Source organism: Neopsephotus bourkii, unplaced genomic scaffold, assembly GCF_033783945.1.
Source record: "Neopsephotus bourkii isolate Nb327-2 ecotype Australia unplaced genomic scaffold, CSIRO-AGI_Nbou_v1 NB_838, whole genome shotgun sequence".
In the NCBI taxonomy this organism is placed as follows: Eukaryota; Metazoa; Chordata; class Aves; order Psittaciformes; family Psittacidae; genus Neopsephotus; species Neopsephotus bourkii.
Window position 1 is genome coordinate 3,100,229 of NW_026901334.1, and position 22,870 is coordinate 3,123,098.

The 22,870-nt window shown below is 57.8% G+C and overlaps 1 protein-coding gene across 2 annotated transcripts; it reads right to left on the reverse strand.

Annotated features, from left to right (window-relative positions):
- Window positions 1-1,283: 1,283 nt before the first annotated feature.
- CELF5 (CUGBP Elav-like family member 5) lies at window positions 1,284-22,870 on the reverse strand. 2 transcript variants are annotated; one of them, XM_061356079.1, is made up of 13 exons: window positions 22,562-22,870; window positions 17,083-17,165; window positions 11,033-11,081; window positions 8,400-8,528; window positions 7,911-7,990; window positions 7,111-7,257; window positions 4,494-4,638; window positions 3,929-4,075; window positions 3,469-3,531; window positions 3,307-3,390; window positions 2,806-2,949; window positions 2,555-2,719; window positions 1,284-2,063 (listed from the first exon to the last, which is right to left on the reverse strand). In XM_061356079.1, exons 1-12 carry the CDS (start codon window positions 22,842-22,844, stop codon window positions 2,592-2,594), a joined length of 1,482 nt encoding a protein of 493 aa, XP_061212063.1. In that variant the 5' UTR covers window positions 22,845-22,870; the 3' UTR covers window positions 1,284-2,063; window positions 2,555-2,591. The 2 variants fall into 2 exon arrangements, with proteins under 2 accessions (XP_061212063.1, XP_061212062.1); XM_061356078.1 differs by having other exon boundaries at window positions 11,030-11,081.

Sequence of the window (22,870 nt, forward strand, 5' to 3'; positions counted from 1 at the left end):
ACTGGTGCTTGGAGCAAGCTGCTCCAGTGGAAGGGGTCCCTATTGCAGGGGTTGGAGCTGGAGGAGCTTTAAGGTCCCTTCCAACCCAAACCAGGCTGGGATTCCACAATCCCTCCCCTATGAAAGGCTTTGGGATGCGACCGCGTTTCCCTCCCTGCAGGGCTTTGCCCAGTGTCCCCCACAGCTCCGAGCAGCTCGACCAGGACGTTCTTTACCAAGTAAAACTTTTATTAAATAAATTTAAGATCTTTTTTTTTGTTTTTTGACCAGAGTTAAGGAATTTGACACTGACGAAGCTTTAGCGCAACATCGTCCAGTCCCACCAGTAACTGCGAGGGAAGAAACGCTCTTTGAAAGCCGCTTGGCCCGGGATGGCCCAAAAAAGTCCTTTTTATTCCCCACTTTTGCACTTGTTGGTCCTTTTTTCTTTTTTTTTTTTTTGTGTGTGTGTGTGTATTTTTTTCTCTTTTTTTTCTTTTTCCTTTTTTTTTCTTTTTTTCTTTTGTTCAAAATTAGATTCAGTTTAAACCTCAGGAAATTCCTTGTAGCAGAAATAAAGTCCATTGTACAAATCACGTCCGGAATAGATGTTAAGTATAAAAATGGTATTTACAATCAGTAAACATGGACTAGAGGAACAGGAGCCTCGCAGGGCCCCACTCAGCTCTCGAGGGAGAGGTGAGGGTCCAAACAGTGCCACAAACACAAGGGCAGCTGGAAGGGGATGACTCGAGGGTCTCTGATGTCCCCATAGCGCACTTCAGCATCAAGCATCACCCCTTCTCCCCCCCCACCCCAGCCCACCCCCTGAACAGACACACGCACACACACACACACACACACACACACAGGAATGTTCTCAGTACCTTATCAAACTAGAACAGTGAAGCTAATCATTCCCAAGGTTGGGATTGTTGGTTTTTCTTGCCTTAGTTTGGTCGAAACAGAACGAGAGTGGTTGAAGTTGGTCCAGGGTTTGGGCCTTGTCCATTGTGACACCCCCTTTCCCCAGGGGTGGGCAGTCCAGCTCCAAGCTGTTGGGTCTGTGGATGTCGCTGTTTCTATGGGATCTGTCCCTGGAGGGAGAAACCAGGATGGGAACAGCCCCGTGTGGCTGCTCGGGAAGGTGCAAGAGGAGAGGCCTCTGGCTAAATCCACACGGAGAAACTGTCCTGGGGTGCCTGGAATCGGAACTGTCCCGGTTCCATCCACACAGGGAGGCAGCGGGTTTGGATCCTGTCCCTGCCTCCTCTTGCCTTGCTCAAGAGAGCCACGACCAGTTCCTGCAGGACAAGGGCCTGTGTTCCTGTGCTCACAGCCTACCCCAGGAGCATCGGGAAAGGCTTTGGCACCAAATCCCAGGAGCTTTGTCTGCAGCAGCCCTTGGAAAGGTCAGAGCTCTCGAGATCCTCTAACCAGGCTGGTGCTAAGGTCGGTGGATGAGCGACTCAAGCCGAGCAGCGGTGCCCTAATCCCCGAGGTATGTGTGTAGTTCTCTTCCTCCTTGCTTCTTGCTGAGCAGAGACATCCCCGCTCCATGTCCATCCAAACAGCCTCCCAAAGGAGGAGCAGCGCTGGCGGAGGAGACCCCCGCAAAGGCAAGCCCTGAACATCCAATCCCTCGTGCAAGGAGTCAGTCTCTGAATGGAAAAGTTTGGTCCTGTGAGCCACTTTCATCAAAAATAGAGGCTGTATATATATATATTTCTATTTCTCTGGGAAAGGGGCCGGGAGATGGGGCAGGAGGGATGAGGGACGCTTGGTCCATGTTCTCCAGGCCCACCCCGAGAGGAAAAGCTTCGTGTCCCCCCTGGGGGCTGCCGGGTTTCTGGTCCCTTTGCTCTGCACCACGGGAGCAGCAAATGTGCGAGTCCGTCGTGGCAAGAATCTTCCTGCTGGGCAGACTTTGAGCCTTCTCTTTAATGGCAAAGGTTTGGGGAGGAGGACGGGGAGGTGGGAGCAGAGGAGGGAAAGGGGCTGGTGGCAAAAGAGTTGAGAAAGTTACTGGCCTCTCTGTAAAGCAACCTGAAGCAGAAATTCTTCCTCTGGACTTTTCCCTTCACCTGAAGAGAAAGGGAAAGAGGGAATGGGGACATTAGGAGGACACTGAGGCAAAGCTCAGGCTTAACCATGGAGTGAGGAGACCCCAAGCAGAGGGGCCCAGGATGGAGCAGCTCCACTCTGAAGCAGCCTTTGATGGCCCCCGTAGGGTCTCGCCTTCCCTTTGCCTTCCTAGGATCCTTCTGGATCACAGGATCCTCCTTTCTTACCCTGGAAAGCATCTTCTGCAGCCTCAGGGCATGTGTACAATGAAGCAAAACCACTGGGGAAGATGAGTGCTTTGGGGAGCGGTCAGAAAGGAGACCAAAGCATCCCTAGGACCACAGACACCTCATCTGGACCCGTCTGCCTCCCACCCAGCCTTGATGGCCTCGACCAGCCCCACCTGCAGCTCCTGGGTTGCCACATTCAGCTCTATGGGGGAGCAGCAGGCCCTCGCTGCCCCCAGCACTGGGTTGATGCTACACCACGAGGGTGCTTCACGCAGCGTTACCTGTGCTGCAGAAGTGCCTCCTGCGTGCTCGCTGCCGTCAGTAGGGATGGGTGGCATCCTTGGGTCGTTTCAACTGCACCTTCAAGCGTTTCATGCCTATCTGGAAGCCATTCATGGCCTGGATCGCAGTCTGGGCACTGGATGGGTTGTCAAAGCTGACAAAGCCTGCGGGACAGGACAGACGTGGGGACAGTGACAGCATTGCTGGTGCCGTGAGGGTCCTCCTCGTCCTCGGTGGCGTCAGCACTCACCAAAACACTTGCTCTGGTTGGTGGCACGATCCATGAACACCTTGGAGGAGATGATGTTGCCAAAGGGCAGGAACATCTGCATCAGCTCATTGTCTCCAAACTCCTGAGGGAGATGGTAGATGAAGAGGTTGCAGCCTTCAGGACCTGCAGGCATTGGGGGGGGGGGGCAACAGGGAGGGACAAAACAGAGACCCCCCCCCATAGGGAAAGACTCAACTCAGAGCACAGCACTGGAGGAGAACCCCAGCACTGCCTCTCACAGCCCTGCCCACAGCGATGAAGTCCGAGTTGGATGTTCTGATGCTCTCCAACCCCTTGGTGCTTGGCAGCATCCAGCTCAGGAAGGTTTCGCATCACGAGCATCCTCTGAGCCCTTCCCTCGACAGAGACAGGGCTGGTTCCATGACCCAGCTCCAGGATTAGAGTGGATAAAGCTTAGTGCTGGGGCTGTGGTTTGTGCTACACAAACCCCCCCATCATGGACACATGAGCCCCACTCACCCTCTCGCTGCTGCTGCTGCAGGACGGGAGGTGGCTGAGGGATGCTCTGGGCGATGGGGGTGACGGTGGTGGTCGGGTACACGGCTGCAGACACAACAAACCCCTCACCTGAGGACCTGCTCCAGCAGGAGAGGGCCTGAGGGGGGCAAGGGAGGCCGGTACCTGCGTACTGCTGGACTCCTGTGAAGGCCGGGTGCAGGGTCTCTGCTACCGAAGGGTTCTGGGCTGCAGAGAACAGGGAGACACAGAACCATGGAATGGGCTGGGGTGAAGGGAGCTTAAAGCTCCTCCAGCTCCAACTGGAGGGACCCCTTCCACTGGAGCAGCTCCAAGCCCCTGTGTCCAACCTGGCCTTGAGCACTGCCAGGGATGGGGCAGCCACAGCTTCTCTGGGCACCCTGTGCCAGCGCCTCAGCACCCTCACAGGGAAGAGCTTCTGCCTAAGAGCTCAGCTCAGTCTCCCCTCGGGCAGGTTCAAGCCATTCCCCTTGCCCTGTCCCTACAGGCCCTTGTCCCAAGCCCCTCTCCAGGTTTCCTGCAGCCCCTTTAGGCACTGGAGCTGCTCTGAGGTCTCCCCTTCAGGAGCCTTCTCTCCCCCAGCCTGGCTCTGTTCCTGATGTACCTGAGTAGGGCACGAGGCCGTTGGTGTAAACCGTTTCCAAGGCCGGGTGCCCATTTGGGAATGGCACCACTCCAGTGAATCCATTGGAAATGGGGGCCACCAGCCCGGGCATGGCTGCTGTTCCCAGGAGCGGCGGTGAATGGAGCCCTGCAGAGCAAGAAGAGGACATCCCATGGGAGCTGAGCTCCCTCCTTCCATGAAGCCATCGTCCCCTCTAGGTGGAGGTGACACAGACACATGGAGCCATCATGGGCAGCACTGGTGAGGAGCGGGGATCATCCTGGCTGCTGGCACAGCTTGGGGATGGGATGGTTCTAACCCAGGTTTTGAGTGCTACAGCCCTGGACAACCCAACGGGCATCCCCTTGCTGCTGGTAGGGGGGGGGATGAGGGTGAACACCAGTAACCCCAGCAGCTCCTTCGTCGCTCTAAGAAGGGCGAGCTACAGCAGCAGCGCACAAGGATGCTGAACACATTGGGGGCCAAGGGGCTGCTGGACCAGAGCGGCCTCATCCACCCCGAGGGATGTGGGGGGCCTTGGGACCCCGGTGCTGAACCCCCTCACCTGATGCGGGTGCGATGGGGGCCGCGGGGAGCCCGTTGAGGCTGACGGCGCCGATCTGCTGGATGTGGCACGGCGAGAAGGCGACGCCGGGGCCCAGGTAACTGCCGTGAGAGGTGGAGAGCACCGTGGTCTGCTGCTGCATGAGCTGCAAGGCAGGGCAGGCAGTGAGACCCTGCTCAGAGCCACCCGTGGGGACACCCATGGAGCTCATCCCCATCCCCAGGCCCTGCCCCATGAGCCACGGTTGTGCCGCTGCAGCGGTCCCTGCCTGCGGGGTGGCAGCTCCTGATCAGTGCAGAGGGAAGGGACCTGCAGGAGGAAGAACGTCCTTGTGGTCCTATTGGGCCATGGGGGGATGCTCAAAGGGGTGGCAACAGAGCCTGAGGGTCCCTGAGGAGATGCAGAAGTGGGAAGAGCCCAAAGCCTCCCCACATTGACTCCAAGCGCATCCCAGTGCCCCGCAGCACACATGGACCCCACTGCAGCTCCTGCATCCCTGCGGAAGCCGATTACTGTGGGAGGAGAGGGGCTTCACCCACAGCAAAGGGCTGATGCCAGAGGGCATCCACCCCACAAGCACCTCACCCAGTGGCTCCCTGTGGTGTTAATGGCAGGGACAGGGAGCTCAGGAAGGGGAATGTTCCCTCTGGAGGATGCAGGAACCCGGTTCCTATTCCCTAAAGGAATCCTGATTTCCTTTCCCATCAGTGAGGCCCGTGCAGTGCCAGGAGCAGGACCTGCTCCAAACGGGCACCCTGGGACTGTTCTCATTGCTTACATGGAACACCCATCATGGACCACAAACCAGAAGGGGAAGGGGGTGAACCAAGCGTGGGTTGGGGTCAGGACTCATTGGTTTGTGAAAGCCAAGGAACAGTTGAGCACTTGGGGAACTCCTCCGCCTGCTTTCCCTTCCAGACTCCATCAGCTCCTGTTTGCCCCTTGAACCCCTGACTTGAAGAGCTCCAAAGAGCCTCAGACCCGCCCCGAGTTTGGGATTGCTTCCGGTTTGAAAGGGAAACGCAGCGAAGATGAATGGAAAGCATCCGACTGGGAACCAACCAAGCCAACCCCAAGCTCTGCACTTCATCTTCCCAGGCTGGGCACTGGGGCTGCTTTGCCTTGGTGAGGCCCCAGATCCCATGGGAACAGGGAGAGGAAGCTGTTGGTGTGTTGGGAAGGAATCAGGCGGGATTTGTCGTCCAGAAGAGAGCGAAGACTGGGATGACACAGGAGGGGGAGCAATGAGGTGTGAGGTTTGTGCCTCAGAAAGGAGAGAACCAGAACTAGTGGAAAGGAAGAGGGAAAGGAGGAGAACTCAGTGGGAGACTGGGTCTGGGGTCGAGGGGAAAGCCAAGATGAAGCCACAGAGCAGGAAAGGCAGTGGAGAATCAAAAGCAACACATCCACAGACACAAGTGAGGAGGAGGAAGATGCAGAGAAGCAGGAGCAGAGCCTGGGCCTGACGGGCTTCTTGGCAGCAGCAGGAGCCTCTGAACACCTAAAGACCAAGCATCGCTGCTCTCCTTCCTTCCCTCCCCATCCTGGACCACGCACAAGGCACCTTCTGCCATCAGAGCATCACTGCTTGCTCCACTCCTGCCTCCTTCCCTATGTGCCAGGGCAGCAGCACCTCTCACAGCAGATCCCCCCATGCTTGCTTGTGCATTACAGGGCTGGTGGAAAGCAAAGGAAGGGCTCTCCCCTCTAACCCCTTCTGCTGGGAGCCTGGTGTAGCCGCTCTCACCTTCACTACCCAAGGAGAACCAAGTGCTCTGCGTTGGACAAGGTCTGGTTCCCCACGGAACCAATGGAGCATCAGACACGTGTTGCTCTTTGCTGCTCCATGCTCTCCACACCCTCCGATGGCACTGGGGATGCCAACAACTGAGAACCGATTCCTTCTCTGCCATGGAGGTGGGAGGGGGACACAGGGAAGGTGAAGGGGGTGTCCGTGTGCATGGGAAGGACGGCTCCGTTTGCTTTCCCTGCACAACTGCTTTCAGGAAGAGCATCTCCTCTTTACCAGGAGCATCCCTCGTGCTTTGAGCCATTCCCAGCCTCCTCCCATGGGCTCGATGCTTGGGAGCAGAGACCTCAAAGTGTCAGTCACTGAAGGATGCTCCATCACAGCAGAGCAGGGGCTTGGAGGGGGGTTTGGACCTCCCTCAACCATCCATGGCAACTGCTCCTGATCCAAGGCACAAGGCCCAGAGCAGAGCCTTGCCAGAGGAGACCAGGCTGCTACAAGCCCCCTGACCCCCCTCCAGCATCCTGCACCCCCCCCCAGTGACACCAGCAAGAGGAGAACCCCATGGACAGCAGAGAAACAAAGAGCAGGAGGTGGGTGCAGGGCTCTGGGACCAAAGGAACACACACACACATGGGTGCCATGGGAGAGGAGGAGCTCCCGGATGCCTCCAGCATCACCGGGAATCAGAGCTCTGAGCATCCTCATGAGACACAAGGATCCCGGCTCCCTCTTGGCCTGCCCCAGCCACCTCCACCAGGTCCCAGCTCACTCCTATGGGGATGCCTCAAGGCTGGTTCCCGAAGGTGGGAAGCTGGGAAGCTCCCCATGCAGTGCTCATCCCCGCACCCCCCGCGGGATACTCACAGCCTGCGCATAGGCGCTGTATGGGCTGAACGGCAAGGTGAGAGATGGAGTGAATATCCCCAGCTGCCCCACCATTTGCTGCATACGGCGCAGGGTCCTCTCCTTATCTGTGTCAGCAAACTTCACCACTAGACTGGAGGAGGCTCCCTAGGCACAGAGAGAGGAGACAGAGACAGGAGCCAGGGGGACAGGAGGGCAGGGAGAGGCAGAGGCAGCCGCCAGGATGGGGCCGGACAGGCAGCAGAGAGGAGTGGGAAGAGGAGCAGAAGAGCAAGCACTGCTGTGGAAGTGCTCAGGAGCTGCCTGGGAGCGGGGCTGTGCCCTTCCCCATCCACCCTGCCCCTCGCGCACCCAAGCACGGGCACCCATGGGTGCTGCTGGGGCAGCCACGAGCATCGTGGGAGGCACGGGCAGCATCTTCCCACCATGGGCCTGATGATGCTGCAGCTCCATCCTGCCTGCAGGGTCCAGGTTAGAGCCTGAGAGAGGGACCAGGCCCCAGTGGTACAGCCCTCCCTCCCTGGAAGGTGCCTATAGGGAAGGCTCAGCCACCAGGCTCCTGGCCCATCTCCAAGGCCAATTCACCTCCTGGTTCTTGGCTCTGCTATTCCAGCCTTTACCAGGACACAGACCCAGACCGCAGCCTGGCACAGGATGGGTTGCAAAGGGGAGAGCATGGATGTGCATCCCCCCCCCCCCCACCACCACACGAGCTGTGGGAGAAGCTTGGGCAGTGGATCCCTGCACCAGGGTGATGGGAAGGAGTGGGAAGAGGAGGGGGGAGCCTTGCTTATACTCACGGGCATGGTCTGGCTGCCGTGGAGCGCGTGGATGGCGGCCTGAGCCTCGGTGTGCGAGGAGAACTTGACGAAAGCACAGCCTGGAGAGGGACACGAGGAGCACAGGGAGGTGGCGGTGATGGAGATGCTGCGATCGCGCCCCTCTGCCCCAGTGTGCAAGGGGAAACCTCTCCCAAGAGGGCAGGGAACAAAGAGGATGGCTCAGCCCGAGTCCTCTCTCTTGGAAGGGTCTCAATGGGGACTCTATGGATGGTGCCACCATCTCCGCCCTTGGTTACCTATGGTTCCCTATGCCCTCCTCACTGGGGGTACAGAAACTGCAGCCCCAGAGCGAGCCTAGAGGCTGCCCCTCCGCATCCCATCCTGCCCCATCCATCCTTACAGCTCCCTGTGCACAACTGGGATACAGGCTCCCAGGTGATGGGGAGGGGGAACCATGGTCCCAGTGGAAAGGAGGCACCGGTGACCAGCACACAGTGGGGTTCACACCTTTGCTGTTCCCATCGGGTCCACGCAGCACTGTACATTCATCAATGACCCCAAAGGGTTCAAAGAGCCGGAGCACATCATCCTCAGACTGCTGCTTGTTCAACATGCCCACAAAGAGCTTCCTGTCCCCTAAGGGCAAACACAGAGACATCAACCTTCTATGAGGCTTCCAGTCCAAAGCAGGAGGATCCAGAGTCCCCCGCCATGGGAATGGGTGCCTGCTGGCTCCCAGGGGTGAGTGTGAAGCATCCTCCCGAGCTCCTCACACTGCAAAGGTTCCTGTGGCTTCCCCCCCAAAGGAAAACAAACGGTGATGATTTCCTTCCATTCATCCTTTCCTTTAGATGATCCAAGGGGAATGGTGATAAAAACTGCCTGGGCCTCATCCAACAACATGTGAAGACCCAAGAGGCACCTTAGGAAATGCATCAGGCCAAGCCAGGGCTCCTGTTTCCTTGTCCTTCTCCCCAAGATCACCACTTCCACAGCTACAACCTAAGAGCATCTTAGTTAGATGCTGTTAGTAGCACCTAGTTAGATGCTGTTAGTAGCATCCAGCTACTAACCTGGAGCATCTCAGCTCCAACCTGCGCTTCCCACCCCAGTCTAACCAGTACCTCCATCCCCAGCTGCCTGGGATACATCCTGGTGTCCCAGGTCCCTGTTTGCCTCCACACAGGACCAGCCAAATGCAGGGCAGTTGGGTAAGGGCCAACCAACAGCTCCATGGTCCCCATTGCCCCTCTCCATGGGCCCAACACATCCAGAACTTGGAGCTCTGGGTTCCTCCATTAGGAAGGAGAAGTGAGGATCCCGGTCCTGTTGGGATGGCCAAGGGTGGAGGTGGGAAGCTTGGTTTGTGGTGCTGCATCCCCATCACTGGAGCCCGGCACAGAGCAGGGCTTGGGGTACCACCCCCTATGAGAGCATCACAGTGTTAAAACCCAGTTACAGAGACCCCCCCCCCAGCCAACACATGCGGGGTGACCCCCGGGGGCCATCATGATGGGGCAGGAGCAGTGACAGAGGATTCCTCATTGCCCGTGACAGCAGTGAAGGGGCTGCTTCCATGGAATGCGATGCAATGTGACGCACGCACGTCAGGAAGCTGCTGTGGGAAGAGGGCAGTGACCTGGAAAACAACGGTGGGGAGGGATCCACGGCCCCTTCCTGCCTCCTTCCCTGCCTCGGGGGATGCATCCCAAGCGGGGATGGCAATGGGATGCTGCTGGACTGGTCTGGTCCCATGCGTGCCCACAGTGTTAACACACACTCCTGGCATCGCACACTGATGCTGCCTCCAGGCCATTGGGGAGCAGGAGGAAAGAGCAGGACAATGTGGGGGTCCTCCCACCCCAATGCAGATGCTGCAGGAGCTGCTCTACATCCCTGTGCCCCCCACGGAGCAGCTCTTGTGGGGCACCACGTGTTGGGGCCATGCACGTTCCCCTCCATCCCCCAGGGCCCCATCTGAGGCTCTTGCCCAGTCTCCTCGTTTCTAGCACTGGAAGTGGCTCGAATCCACGGCCTCGTGTGGCCTTTAAAGGCCAAACTGCATCGGATCCCAGCCTGGTTTGGGTGGAAGGGACCTTAAAGCTCCTCCAGTGCCACGGGCAGGGACCCCTTCCACTGGAGCAGCTCCAAGCCCCTGTGTCCAACCTGGCCTTGAGCACTGCCAGGGATGGGGCAGCCGCAGCTTCTCTGGGCACCCTGTGCCAGCGCCTCAGCACCCTCACAGGGAAGAGCTTCTGCCTAAGAGCTCAGCTCAGTCTCCCCTCGGGCAGGTTCAAGCCATTCCCCTTGGCCTGTCCCTACAGGCCCTTGTCCCAAGCCCCTCTCCAGGTTCCCTGCAGCCCCTTTAGCAGAGGCTCACACAGCCACAAGCACCCACGCTCCTATCCAATATTACAGCTCGTATTCCTGCCAACGCAATAACGGGGAATGACAACAAACTGCTCAGAAGGAAGCCCTCAAATGGAAAGCCAAAGCTCTCCAAAGCTGCCCAAGTGCAGGATGTGCTGCCCCACAGTCCGAGCTATCCCATCAGTGACCTCCTTCCAGAGGCATGGAGAGGCAGATGCAGGGATGGAGAGGAAAGGAATGCAAGGGAAAGCAGCAGGATGAGCTCATCCACCTGGAAGGGCTGGAGCTGCAAACCCTCTCCAATGGAGGAGGTATCCAAGCTGCTGTGAGCTCCCCACTGCATTAACAGAGATGCTCCTGCTCCCCAGACATCCAGCTTGGCATGCTTTGCTTTAACCACACTGGTCCCTGCATGCCAACAGCACCTTCATCTCGGGACTGAGCATCCTTCCCCTTCCCACACTATTTCCCCATCGCAGCCTGACTTCTACAGAACCACACTGGTCCCTGCATGCCGATGGCACCTTCATCTCAGGACTCAGCATCCTTCCCCTTCCCACACTATTTCCCCATCGCAGCCCGACTTCTACAGCATCACTTGGGCCTCTGCAGCACCATGGGGCTGAGGCCAAGCAGAGGTGGAGGCAGCAGCAGGGAGGTTACCAAGCTGGAGGATCCCCATCACAAACCTATCCCTAAACCAATTCCTGCCCCCAAAGGCAAGGTCAGGACCCGAGCACAAGGGAGGACCAAGGAGAGATGACAACTACCTCCACGGCTCTCGCTGTCGGCCGGTTTCACCTGGATGGGACGCGCCATCTGCGAGGAGAGAGAAAAGCAGAGGGTTAGAGCCTGGCCCTTGTGCCCCTTCCCATCACTGGGCATGGGATGGAGGCACCAGGAGGGACCATGTGGATTTCAGGCTTCCCAGCAGGAAACTGCTCCCTGCTTTTCCCTGCTCAGCTGCTTTGCCTGGAGATGCCACCGGGAATAAAGCTTGGACACAGCAAGAGGCAAAGGGATGCTCCAGGGGCAGGGGCTGGAGCCTGTGAGGGTGCCAAAGGTGAGATGATGCCTGGAAGCTCTTCTTGCTCCCAGGCTGCAGCAGTTTGGAAGCTGGTGGTGTTCCCAGTGTCCCAGCATCAGCCCTGATGTGAACTGGGAGGAGAGGGTTTGGTTATGGAGCCTTGAGGGGCATCTGCCCTCCTCCTTCCTCCCTGCTCCTGAGCCCTGAGCGATAGCTTTGTGTCTGCCCGGGATGCAAAACCAGGATTAAGCTAAACAGATGGGGAAAGAGAAGGAGGGATGGAGCCGGCTCTTGGCTTCTAGGAGCAGCAAATCCATAGGGAAGGAGGGAGGGATGCAGAGCCCAGAGCATCCTCCCCTCCATGAGCAGGCACCCACCCGGGGGTGCTGAGGGCTTGGGGCAAGGAGAGGGGAAGGATGGGGGAGGCGGGTTGGGGGGGGGCTGGTACCTGGGGCCATGTCCTGGTCCCCTCCCCCAGCAGGGCTGTCATCCCGCTCCCAGCACCTCGGATAAAGGAGGGGTTGCCATGGAAACGGTTATTCACCACATGGAACCTGACATTTGTGGTTGCCATGGCAACCAGCTCTTGGGGGCATTCCCTGCGCTCTGCACAAAAGAGACATTTCGATATGATCTCTGGGGGGGTCCCCCCCCCTCTTCCCCATCTGTCCATACCCTTCCCTGCCCCATAGCCCGCTTATGGGGCACAGAGCCAGGGCTGCCCCCTCCCAACGTGCACATGTGGGGCAGGGCACCCCATGGAGCATCCACAGCCTGTACCTGGGAGCGCAGCCCATGGGGCACCCACAGCCTGTGCATGATTCTGGCTCGTCCAGGAACCAAAAGGTACCCAAGGCCTTTGAGAAGGTCCTGGGCACTCAGACTGCAGGCTGGGGCTGGTCCTCTTGTGGCCAGTTCAAACACCAGCTCTAGCTGTGCACAGCACATCAACCCAACTGCTGCCTGGCTCCTTTGGATTCCATTGCTGGCTGGGAATGATGCTGGGTTGCTGCCAGTCTCAGCATTCAGGTGCCCTGCTGGCACCTTTCCATTGACATCTCAGTGTACCTTGGTCCTGCCCAGAACCATCATCCATCCATCCATCCATCCATCCATCCATCCATCCATCCATCCATCCATCCCTCCATCCCTCCCTGCATCCCTCCATCCATCCATCTATTCATCCATCCATCCATCCATCCATCCATCCATCCCTCCCTCCATCCATCCACCATCCATCCATCCATCCCTCCCTCCATCCATCCATCCATCCATCCATCCATCCCTCCCTGCATCCCTCCATCCATCCCTCCATCCATCCATCTATTCATCCATCCATCCATCCATTCATCCATCCATCCATCCCTTCATCCATCCATCCCTTCATCCATCCATCCCTTCATCCATCCATCCCTTCATCCATCCATCCCTTCATCCATCCACCATCCTTCCATCCATTCCTCCCTCCATCCATCCATCCATCCCTCCCTCCCTCCGTCTGTCCATCTATCCAACCCTCCATCCAACCCTCCATCCATCCATCCACCCATCCATCCATTCACCCATCCCTCCATCCATCCATCCATCCATCCATCCATCCATCCCTCCCTCCATCCATCCCTGAGCCGAGAAAGCTGCCTCGCACACAAACACAACATTCCCACCCAGCACCATCCTGCCCCAGCTCCTCATGGGCTCACCCCATCCCATCCCATTATAAAGGAGACAAGGATAACCCGGAATGCTGCTCCAGGAGGAATGGAGGCGTGTGGGGAGGAAGGTCCTGTGGGAACCTGTGGCAGCAGCACCTGAAGTGCAGAGTCCAAACACAATTCCATGGCTGCACACACGCAATTCCATGGCTGCACACACACAATTCCATGGCTGCACACACACAATTCCCACTGCACCAGTTCCTATGGCAACCGTTAAGAGTCCGAGCAGTGCAAAACCTCCTCAGGAATGACGTGCCCATGGGAAAACCCATTGGAAACAGGCCCGATCCTGCTGCCACCAGGAGCACCCCCAGAGCTACCTCTGCTCTGGGCTGAACATCCAATGTTATGGCTGATTTTGGATAAACCATTTCACTCTGAGGCACTTCCAGCCTGGAAAAGGCCTGGAATGATGGTGGGGTCTCCTTGGAGATATAACTCCATTGGAGAAGGTCCTCAGTGATCTGCTGTATAGCCCTGCTTTGACCAGAGAGCCCAGAGGCCTCTTCCAACACAAACTGCTGTGGGATCTGTATCCCCATCCCACCACAGCCTGCGGGATGGACATGGGAATCACTTCTCCATCCTGCCCAAGGCTTCAAAGCACAGAGGCCGCCTCAAACACGAACTGGAGCCAGCTTCATCCCTATCCAAACATTCCAGCCCACTCCTCAGCATGTCTCCCAGCTTTGCCAGCTGCAGCATCCTCACGGGAAGATGGGAACATCCTTCCCATCTCCATGGGAAGAAGCTAGCATGAATAGTGGTCCAGGTTGGGTTCACAGCAGCTACAACAGAGAGGGGAGGGGGGATGAGATGCTTTGACCAACCCAATCACCCACTTTCCCCTGTATCCTCATGGATGTTGATCCTGGCGGATGGCCCACGCTGAGCCCTTCCTCCTGCCCATGGAATGTCCCTGCCCAAGCTCTGCATCAATCCCTGTGCCATCATTGCGAGCGCTGCAGCATCCAAGCCCTGGTGCATCCCCAGAGCCTCTCTCCACTCGAACGCTGCTGCTCCCTGTACTTTTCCATCCCCATGGCCCTCCGTTCCCAAACCATCGCTGCATCCATGAGTTCTCCCCCTGATGGAGCCGCTTTTAGTCCCCCCCATCACTGCCCCTATCCTCTGTGGGCATCAATACCAATTCCTGCCACTCTGCTGCCCACCTCTCAGCCAGCCCCTTTTGTTCTGCATAGAAACAAACCTGGAGCTGCACCTTGCCAGCAGAACGGCTGCTTTCAGCCATCCCCCCCTTCCACTTCCTCCCTCTGCTCTCCATCCCCTTCTTCTCCAGGAGCAATTTGATGTCATTTGCAACTGGCTGGCTGCAAATGAAAAGAGACACAAAGCAAGAGCTGGGGAAGCTGCGGCGTGGGGTGTGCTCACTGCAGGCCATTAATAACCCCTCCGGTTCCCTTTGGAAGGCACCAAAGTGAAGGCACAATCGGGAATCAAAGGCTCATGGAGCTCTGATATCCTTGCAGCCAAGCCCCTGGAGGAGTGCACCAGTGAAGCACTGCCCTGGCTGGAGGAGGAAGCCCAAAGGGCTTCATTCCCTCTCTGCTTCCCAGCTCCAAAGCCTTTCCCTCTGCTGGGCAGCCTCTCCCTGGGTCTCTCCCCAGCCCACAAAGGATGCCGGGTTCCATCCTGTTCTTCCATCCCTGTTGAGTCTTTGATTTAATGGCAGGGCTCCTGGGGGAGCACCAGGAAACAGCGCACAGGCAGGAAGAGCTGGGAAGGGCAGGGATGAGGGGGCCAGGCTGGGATCAGCCCCTCTGGGGATGGACTTTACCCCTGTGCAAGGGAAGCTCCATCCCTCCTTGCGCTCTGTGGGCACAGGCTCACCCAGGGACAGACCTGCAGGAGATGCTCAAAGTCCTGCTCACAGCCTAAGGGCCCATTGGAAACCCCAGCAGAGCATCTCCATGGCTCTGCCCTTACCAAATCCCAAGTCTAAACTAAGAAACCCACCTGCTTGTGGCCAGGTTCATGAACTGTTGGCATCAACCACTGCAGGGAGACCAAAGGAAGGTTCCTGTGGCATCTGAGGGTGCTTTGCACCATCACCAAGCTCCCTTCCATGCCTGTTGGATCCCTCTGATGCATGGGCATGCAATCAGGTGAGTTTGTGTCACCCTTACACTGATGCCTTCAAATTCCTTCCTGCTATTGCTGGGTGCAATAAAGAGATGAAGAGGTTCAAATGAACCCGAAATCAACCACAGCCCAAGTGCTGTGTGGTCCAGCACATCCTGTGCTCTGTCCTGCACTATGGTCCTCATGATGCTTCTGGTGGGAGGCTTTGCCATAGAGTTCAGCAGGAGATGATTGGGATATGAACAGAGGGGAAATTCCATGGCTTTGTTCCCCAAATCAGTTCCCTTGGGATCAGTGGGGGCGAGGGATGGGTGATACTACCAGTCACAAGCAAACTGGGATAGGAAAATGGGGCTTCAAGCCACACCAGGTCACCCAGCCCATGTCCAAGCACAGGCGCATCAGGATGCGGATCTGTTCCCCTCTGGCAGCATCCTGCCTCCTGGCTCATGGAGGGACTTCCCAAAGGGAAACCAGATGTGATGCAGCGGTGCATTGCCAGCCTGGAAACAGCTCCAGATGCAGCTCAGCTGCAGCTTCATCCCGGAGCTCAATTGCACCCCATTGCCCATGAGCTGCCTCCAAACCAACAGGTTGGGAAGCACTGGGGTAGCACAGGCTCCTCACTGTTCCCAAGCAGCTTCTTAGACCTCCCTCACCATGAAGAGCCTTTAGAGCACCACATCACAGCCAAAAATGCTTTAAACCCTATCCCTGCTGCACCCTGTGACCGAGAGCATCAGCAGTGAAGAACACAACCAATTCCTGCACAAACCTCAGCTTTGAACCCACCAAACCTCACATGGACAACACAAAGTCCCTCTGCATCCCCTGCACAGAGACTGCTCCATCTCCATTGCACTTACTCTGCCAGATGCTGCCCAACCTTGCCCTGGGCACACGTCTGCTCCATGGCTTTAGCCTGAAAACCCCTTTGCCCTCACATAAAATGACCTCAAACAGCATCTGAGCACCTGGTTATCTTCACTCCCCCCTTGTTGTCCTGGGATAAGCTGGAATTCCAAAGATCCCATTGAGTTAGGGGCATTTTCCAGCCTTCCCATGCAAACAGGAGCACAGGGGAACACGAGTGGGAAAGGATGTGCCAAGGGGAGGGGAGCTCTCCAGACCTGTGTGGGTTAAAGAGGGAATATTATGGGTAAGAATTCCCAACCCCTCTCTGGAGACCCGGGTTTACATTAATTATCCCATTGCCTTGAGCACATGGGGCCTCCTGTGAGCTCCTGTCTACAAGTACCAGCTCGGCCGCCTCCTCACCTCCACACCAATGCTTCCAAGGGGCTGGATCAACCCCCTCAGCCCTGAGGAACTGCCCAGGCCAAGCTCTCCCATCACATCACCATGGGAAGAGCAGCGATCCCAAAGCACTTCCCTGAAGAAGGGACCCGTTCCACAGTGCCTCCAGTCCCTACCAGTCTGCTCCCAGCACCAGCCATAGGGTGAGGAGGATGCAGGAGCTTGCTCAGGAGTCTTGGTCTAACCTATAGAAAGCCATTGCTCTTCCAAACAATGAGATGTGCCAAGGCATAGAACCATGGAATGGGTTGGGTTGGAAGGGACCTTAAAGCTCATCCAGCTCCAACTGGAGGGACCCCTTCCACTGGAGCAGCTCCAAGCCCCTGTGTCCAACCTGGCCTTGAACAATGCCAGGGATGGGGCAGCCGCAGCTCCTCTGGGTACCCTGGGCACAAAGAAGAGCTCCTCCCTTACACCCAGCCTGCATCTCTCCTGTTTAAACGTGCTTTGGTTCCTCCTGAGAAGCTGATCCAGCTCATCCCCAGCACCGGGGTCACAGCACAGAGACCCAAGAGGCTTGGCTGGAGTTACCATAGGGCAGGCTTTGGCTCCTGCATCCCTGTTCTAAGCCCCAAACCCACACAAGCAGGAGCATCAATCTGAGGCACTTCTCTCCCCCTCCCTGCCCATGGCATGGGCACAATCCCCTGGGACTTACCCCTGGCAAAGTCTTCTGCTCGTGCAGTGCTGTCTGGGCTTTGATGGCAGAGTCTCTGGCGCAGTAGGTGAGGAAGGCGCAGCCTGTGGAGGGGACAGCAAGGGTCAGGTTAGGGAGGTGCAGATCCGCATCAATACAAGGCTCTGGTGGTGACCGAAGCACCCAGAGAGGGGTTGGGACAAGGGCCTGTAGGGACAGGCCAAGGGGAATGGCTTGAACCTGCCCGAGGGGAGACTGAGCTGAGCTCTTAGGCAGAAGCTCTTCCCTGTGAGGGTGCTGAGGCGCTGGCACAGGGTGCCCAGAGAAGCTGTGGCTGCCCCATCCCTGGCAGTGCTCAAGGCCAGGTTGGACACAGGGGCTTGGAGCTGCTCCAGTGGAAGGGGTCCCTCCAGTTGGAGCTGGAGGAGCTCTAAGGTCCCTTCCAACCCAACCCATTCCATGGCTCTGTAACTGCAGGAGCTGCCCTGCTCCAGCACTACCCTGCTCAGGTACAGAGAAGTGCCCAGGGCAGCCCCTTGTGCTTTGGTACCAGGGGGGTGACAAAGGTTGGGGGGTGATCCTAGGGACAAAGAAACAACCTGAGGCCCCATCCAAGGCCTGTAAAAGCCATGGAGAAGGGTCCCAGGGAACCAACGAGGTTGGAAACGGGTGAGGAACAACGGGAGAGCGAAACACAGCTACCATTGCCTGTGGGAGAAAGAGCCCAGACCAGGAGGACCAGAGGAGATGCCGTGACCATAATGATGACTGGTACCAAAGGCATAAAAGGGAAAGAGGAAAAGCACCTGGGATTTCAGGCTGCTATGAAAGCTCCATGATCCAGACGCATGGCATCATGGAAAGCTACAGGAAGAGAGAGGCTTCAGTGCCACACATCCACCCCTACAGCACGCACAGACACAAATAGACACACACATGACAAGGGGAACCCAGGGACCAGCACCGCATGGCGCATCCCGTAAGGAGCAGGATGCAAAGCCCATGGAAAAAGCCAGATCCTGAGATTTGCCTCGGCACCTCAGCCTAGCACCGGAGCCCATGGGGAAGGGGGAGGCATCGCAGCCCCTCCAGGAGGAGAAGGGATCGGTTTTGGGTGCTCGGATGCTAAAAGTAATGAAACGAAACGGAGCAAAGGCACAATTTGGCTGGCGATCAAGAAACGTTTCCTAGCAGAGAGAGATTCATTGGAGTGTGGAATGATCTCCCCAGGGACGTGCCTGGAGCTCCATCACTTGAGCTCCTTCAGATGAGGATGGGCAAAGCAGTGCAGAAGAGCCCCCCTCCCGCATCCCCCTCCTTCCGCAGTGGCATTTCACATCCCACGCAGAGCAGGACACGTCCCTTCAGCTTGTCACTGAGCATCCATCGCTGCCTCTCGCAAGCCAAACCCTAAAGCTGCTCCTCAGGATGCAGCCAGTGAAGCCCTGGCTTTGCCACAGCCTCCCCTTTGGTCCCTGCCTTCATCCATGTGCCTGAAGCTTACAGAGGCTCAAGGAAAGCTGCCTTTTCCCAGCTCTAGGAAGCGTTTCCATGCCGAGATGGGACTCTGCTCACCACGGCATCCATGGGCTCTTCAGGCTCCTAAAGCTTTGAGCCTGAGGCAGTTACCCAGGGATGCACTCAAGGATGAGGAGATGCCCACAGAGGTACAAAGGGACCCATCGCTCTCCCTGCCCTATTTCCTGCTTCAGTTAACAGCAAGCTCAGGTCATGTCCCTTGGGGCACCTCCAGCACCAAGTCAGGGACACCAACTGCTGAGACACGGGATGTGGGGTTAAAGGGTGCCCAGGGTCCCCACAGAAAGGGGGAATCATAACAGGGCCCAGAGCACTGTCTCTGTGCCACTCTGATCCCAAATCCTGTGCCATTCCCATCTTGACTCCTGTGCCATCCCCATCCTGAACCCTGTGCCATTCCCATTCCGACTCCTGTGCCATCCCCATCCTGACTCCAGTGCCATCCCCATCCTGACTCCAGTGCCATTCCCATCCTGACTCCTGTACCATTCCCATCCTGAACCCTGTGCCATTCCCATCCTGACTCCTGTGCCATCCCCATCCTGAACCCTGTGCCATTCCCATTCCGACTCCTGTGCCATTCCCATCCTGACTCCAGTGCCATCCCCATCCTGACTCCTGTGCCATCCCCATCCCGACTCCTGTGCCATCCCCATCCTGACTCCAGTGCCATCCCCATCCTGACTCCAGTACCATCCCCATCCTGACTCCTGTGCCATCCCCATCCTGACTCCAGTGCCATCCCCATCCTGACTCCAGTGCCATCCCCATCCTGACTCCTGTACCATTCCCATACCATTCTGTTAAGATGAGGTGTTAAATGTGACCATGACTTAGTGCCAGCATCCTTCTGCCAAGGATCCCAAAAGAACCTCTGTGTCCGCACAGCCCTGGGTGACATCACCCTGCTCCCACTGCCTCCAGGAGGCTTCCAGCTCCCTGAAGCAGAACCCAGCCTAGCTCCACATAGAAGAGACTGCAGTTACATACATATATATATATGTGTGTATATATCCCTACAAATCACACATTAACTCTGGGATTTACAGCCCCTTCAGCTCCTAAACGTTACTCCAGACATGAAGCAGGGGAAGCACGGAGCCAACCAGGAGCTTATCCACAAGCCTGCAGAACCCAAGCCAAAGCCCATCAGAGGGGCTGGCGCTGCCTCCTTGTCCTCTGGAGAAGCCACCCCTGTGTCCCTGTATGGATGCTCCTCCACTGGGGATGCTGCTCCTCTCCCTGCCGTTCGGTTTACACCTCAGAGCCCAGTCTCTCCCCACCTTCCCTACCATGGAAACCCAGGAGAGCGCCGCTGACGCCTGCGGAGGAGCTGCCTTCAGCCCAATCTGGAACAGAGAGGCCAAAAATTTCCACTGGATCCTCCCTGCTCGGCCTCCTGCGACCCGCTCCGAGCGAGCGCCTGCTCCAACGCCTCCCCGTCCCTCCCAGGGAGCTATCAGCTGTAAGACAAACACTGCCATTAACATGCAAATGGAGCGGTGATTAACAGCGAGAGAAAAACCGCCTCATGAATAATATGGGGAGGCTGGAACAGGACCAAGCACCAGCAGTCAGGTTGCTGAGACAGGAACAGGCAGGCTCCAACAGCCCCCGTTTCATAACGGTGCTCGTGGTTCCAGCAGGACTCGAGCATCAGCATCTCTATGAGATGGGCTCGAGCATCAGCATCTCTCTGAGATGGGCTTTGGGGTTCACACAGCCCCATCCAGCCCTGCCTGCACACCACAGGCCCCATTCCATCCTCCTCGGGGGGGCAGAGGCAGATGCTCAGCTCCACATCAAGCTGCATGGAGCCGCTGGGCTGTACCAGCAAGCCCCGACTGCTTCTCCCTGCTCAGGGGAAGCAAAGGCAAAGGCAGATGGAAGCTGCATGTGAGCTGTCAGTTGGATTTCACTGCAGATCAGGGAACACGGGGAGAGAGAAGGGAATCTGCCCCGGGAAGAGCATGGCTCCGGCGTGGTGCAGGAGGGAGCGCAGTGATCCCAATGTGCCCAATCCTTTACACTGCTCCGGGCTGCACTGGGTGCTGGGGGTAGCTCTGAGGATGCTGATGGGAGCTCCTCACAAGGTTGGCCTTGCACAGAGCCTAAAGCAACGCAGGCAGCACTAAGGGATGGGAGGGGAAGGCAGGGGACAGGCTTGGCTGGACCATGGGGCTATCCCTATAATCCATCCTCATGGAGGAATGGCTTCTTTGGAGGGGAATAGTGCCTATTCCCAAAGCAGATGGAGGGTCCACACGTAACAAAGTGAAAGGAATCCCTTTCCCTGGGTCCAAAACAAGGCAGGGAGGGGCAGAGGGAACCGCACAGGAGCCACCAGAAGAACCCCCACATCTCAACAGGCTTTTGTGGGCAAGGGCAGAGCAACACCAACCCCTGCACCCGCTCCAAGCCATCACCACCAAAGGGAGAGCTTCGTTTTCCTGCAGGAATCCTGCATTTAGCACCCTGCTGATGTCACCCCGGTGTGGCTAACACCAGGGCTTGCCCCCTCTCATTCCCATAGCTAAGAGGCAGGTCCCTGCCTCGAACCCAACCTCGGACCACACACATGGGTCAACTGCAATGGAATGTGCAATTGCCTCTTGCCTCGGGTCCATCTCCTCCTCGATGGGTTTGGACCCATGGAGATGATGGCAGGTTTGGATGCAGCCCCCCCAACCCAGCACGTGGCACTGTGGTTCCCAAGTGCCAACCAGACACAGCTCCCAAATGGAACCCAAGGCTTCAAGGAGGGGTTTTCCTTTGGTGCTGGTGCTGGATTTGGCCTTTTGCTTGCAACCACATTTAGTTTTGTGCTGTCCCCTTTGCTCTCTACCAAGGACTGGCTCGAGCGGCCATGGCACCCCCAGCTCTTCCTCCATTCCCTCTGCACCGGCAGCCAGAGGCACCAGCACTGATGGAACTCATGCTCCCTCCAGCATCCACCAGCACAGGAGCCCATCGGGAATGGGCTCAGGGTACAGAGGCCCAGGATGGGGCTGACAGGAGGCTCCTGCGGGCTTGTTCTGTGTGTGCTATGGAGCAGGGATTGCTGTGCCATGGAGCTGGGATGGAGCAGGGGCTGTTGTGCCATGGAGCAAAGATCTCTGTGCCATGGAGCAGGGACTGGTGTGCCATGGAGCTGGGATCACTGAGCCATGGAGCAGGGATCACTGTGCCATGGAGCAGGGATGGAGCGGGGGCTGTTGTGCCATGGAGCAGGGATTGCTGTGCCTTGGAGCAGGGATGGAGCAAGGGCTGCTGTGCCATGGAGCAGTGATCACCGTGCCATGGAGCAGGGCTGGGATCCCTCTCTCAGCTCTCACAGCAAACAGGATCCAGGAATTCCCAGTCATGGCTGGGGCTGTGAGGATCACAAGATCCCAAGCACCTGCTCTGATGGGCTCGAGCAGCTCCGCAGAAGGGTGCTGATATCCCAAAACACAGAACCATGGAATGGGTTGGGTCGAAGGGACCTTAAAGCTCCTCCAGCTCCAACCCCTGCCATAGGCAGGGACCCCTTCCACTGGAGCAGCTTGCTCCAAGCCCCTGTATCCAACCTGGCCTTGCCCCTGACAGCTTCCCTCCCACCCAACCGAGCCTCCCCAAACTTCCCAGCATCACCAAACCATTCCCATCACAGAAAGACCCCTCCCGCATCCCGACCCCGCACCGAAGACCTGTGTCGTGTGTGTCGTCCCCCCCCGCAACGCCACCGGCCACCGCAGCCCCGCACCGACACCCTTTGTTAGCGCCTTCGGAAGCGCATCGCGGCGGAGGGCGGCTGCATCCCCCCCACACACACACACTTCAACACCGGTGTCACGGCCCCGGGTGCCCGCGGGGAGGATGCGGATGCGGGGCAAGGGATGCAGGGGGATGCAGGGGAAGGGGTGTAGGGGGGGCAGCCGGTCCCCATCGCCCTTTGTGCTTGCCGCGGGGCCGGGCTCACCCTTGTGCATGCCGGTGTAGCGGTCCTTGAGCACGGTGAGCTCGTAGATCTTGCCGAACTGCTCGAAGAGCGGCTTCAGGTCCTTCTCCTCCAGGTTGCGCGGGATCTGCCCCACGAAGAGCTTGATGGCATCCAGGTCCTTCATGCTGTCGGGCTGCGGGGGGGGGGGCTCCGCGCCGCCGCTGCTGCTCATGGGGGAGGCTCGGAGCGGCGGCGGCGGCTGCGGCGCTGGGAGCGGCGGCGGCGGCTGCCTCCTCGCCTCGCCCCCGGTGAGTCTGGCCATGCCCCGGCGGCGGGCGGGCGAGGGGG

What these genes read in the sequence shown, in the direction of transcription:
- CELF5 (XM_061356078.1), bottom strand. Translation starts at nt 22,844, where the DNA reads ATGGCCAGACTCACCGGGGGCGAGGCGAGGAGGCAGCCGCCGCCGCCG. An exon ending in AGCAGAAGACTTTGCCAGGG is followed by an intron (nt 11,082 to 17,082) that starts GTAAGTCCCAGG and finishes CTCTCCTCGCAG; the next exon opens with ATGGCGCGTCCCATCCAGGT. An exon ending in ACGGCAGCCAGACCATGCCC is followed by an intron (nt 7,258 to 7,910) that starts GTGAGTATAAGC and finishes CTCTGTGCCTAG; the next exon opens with GGAGCCTCCTCCAGTCTAGT.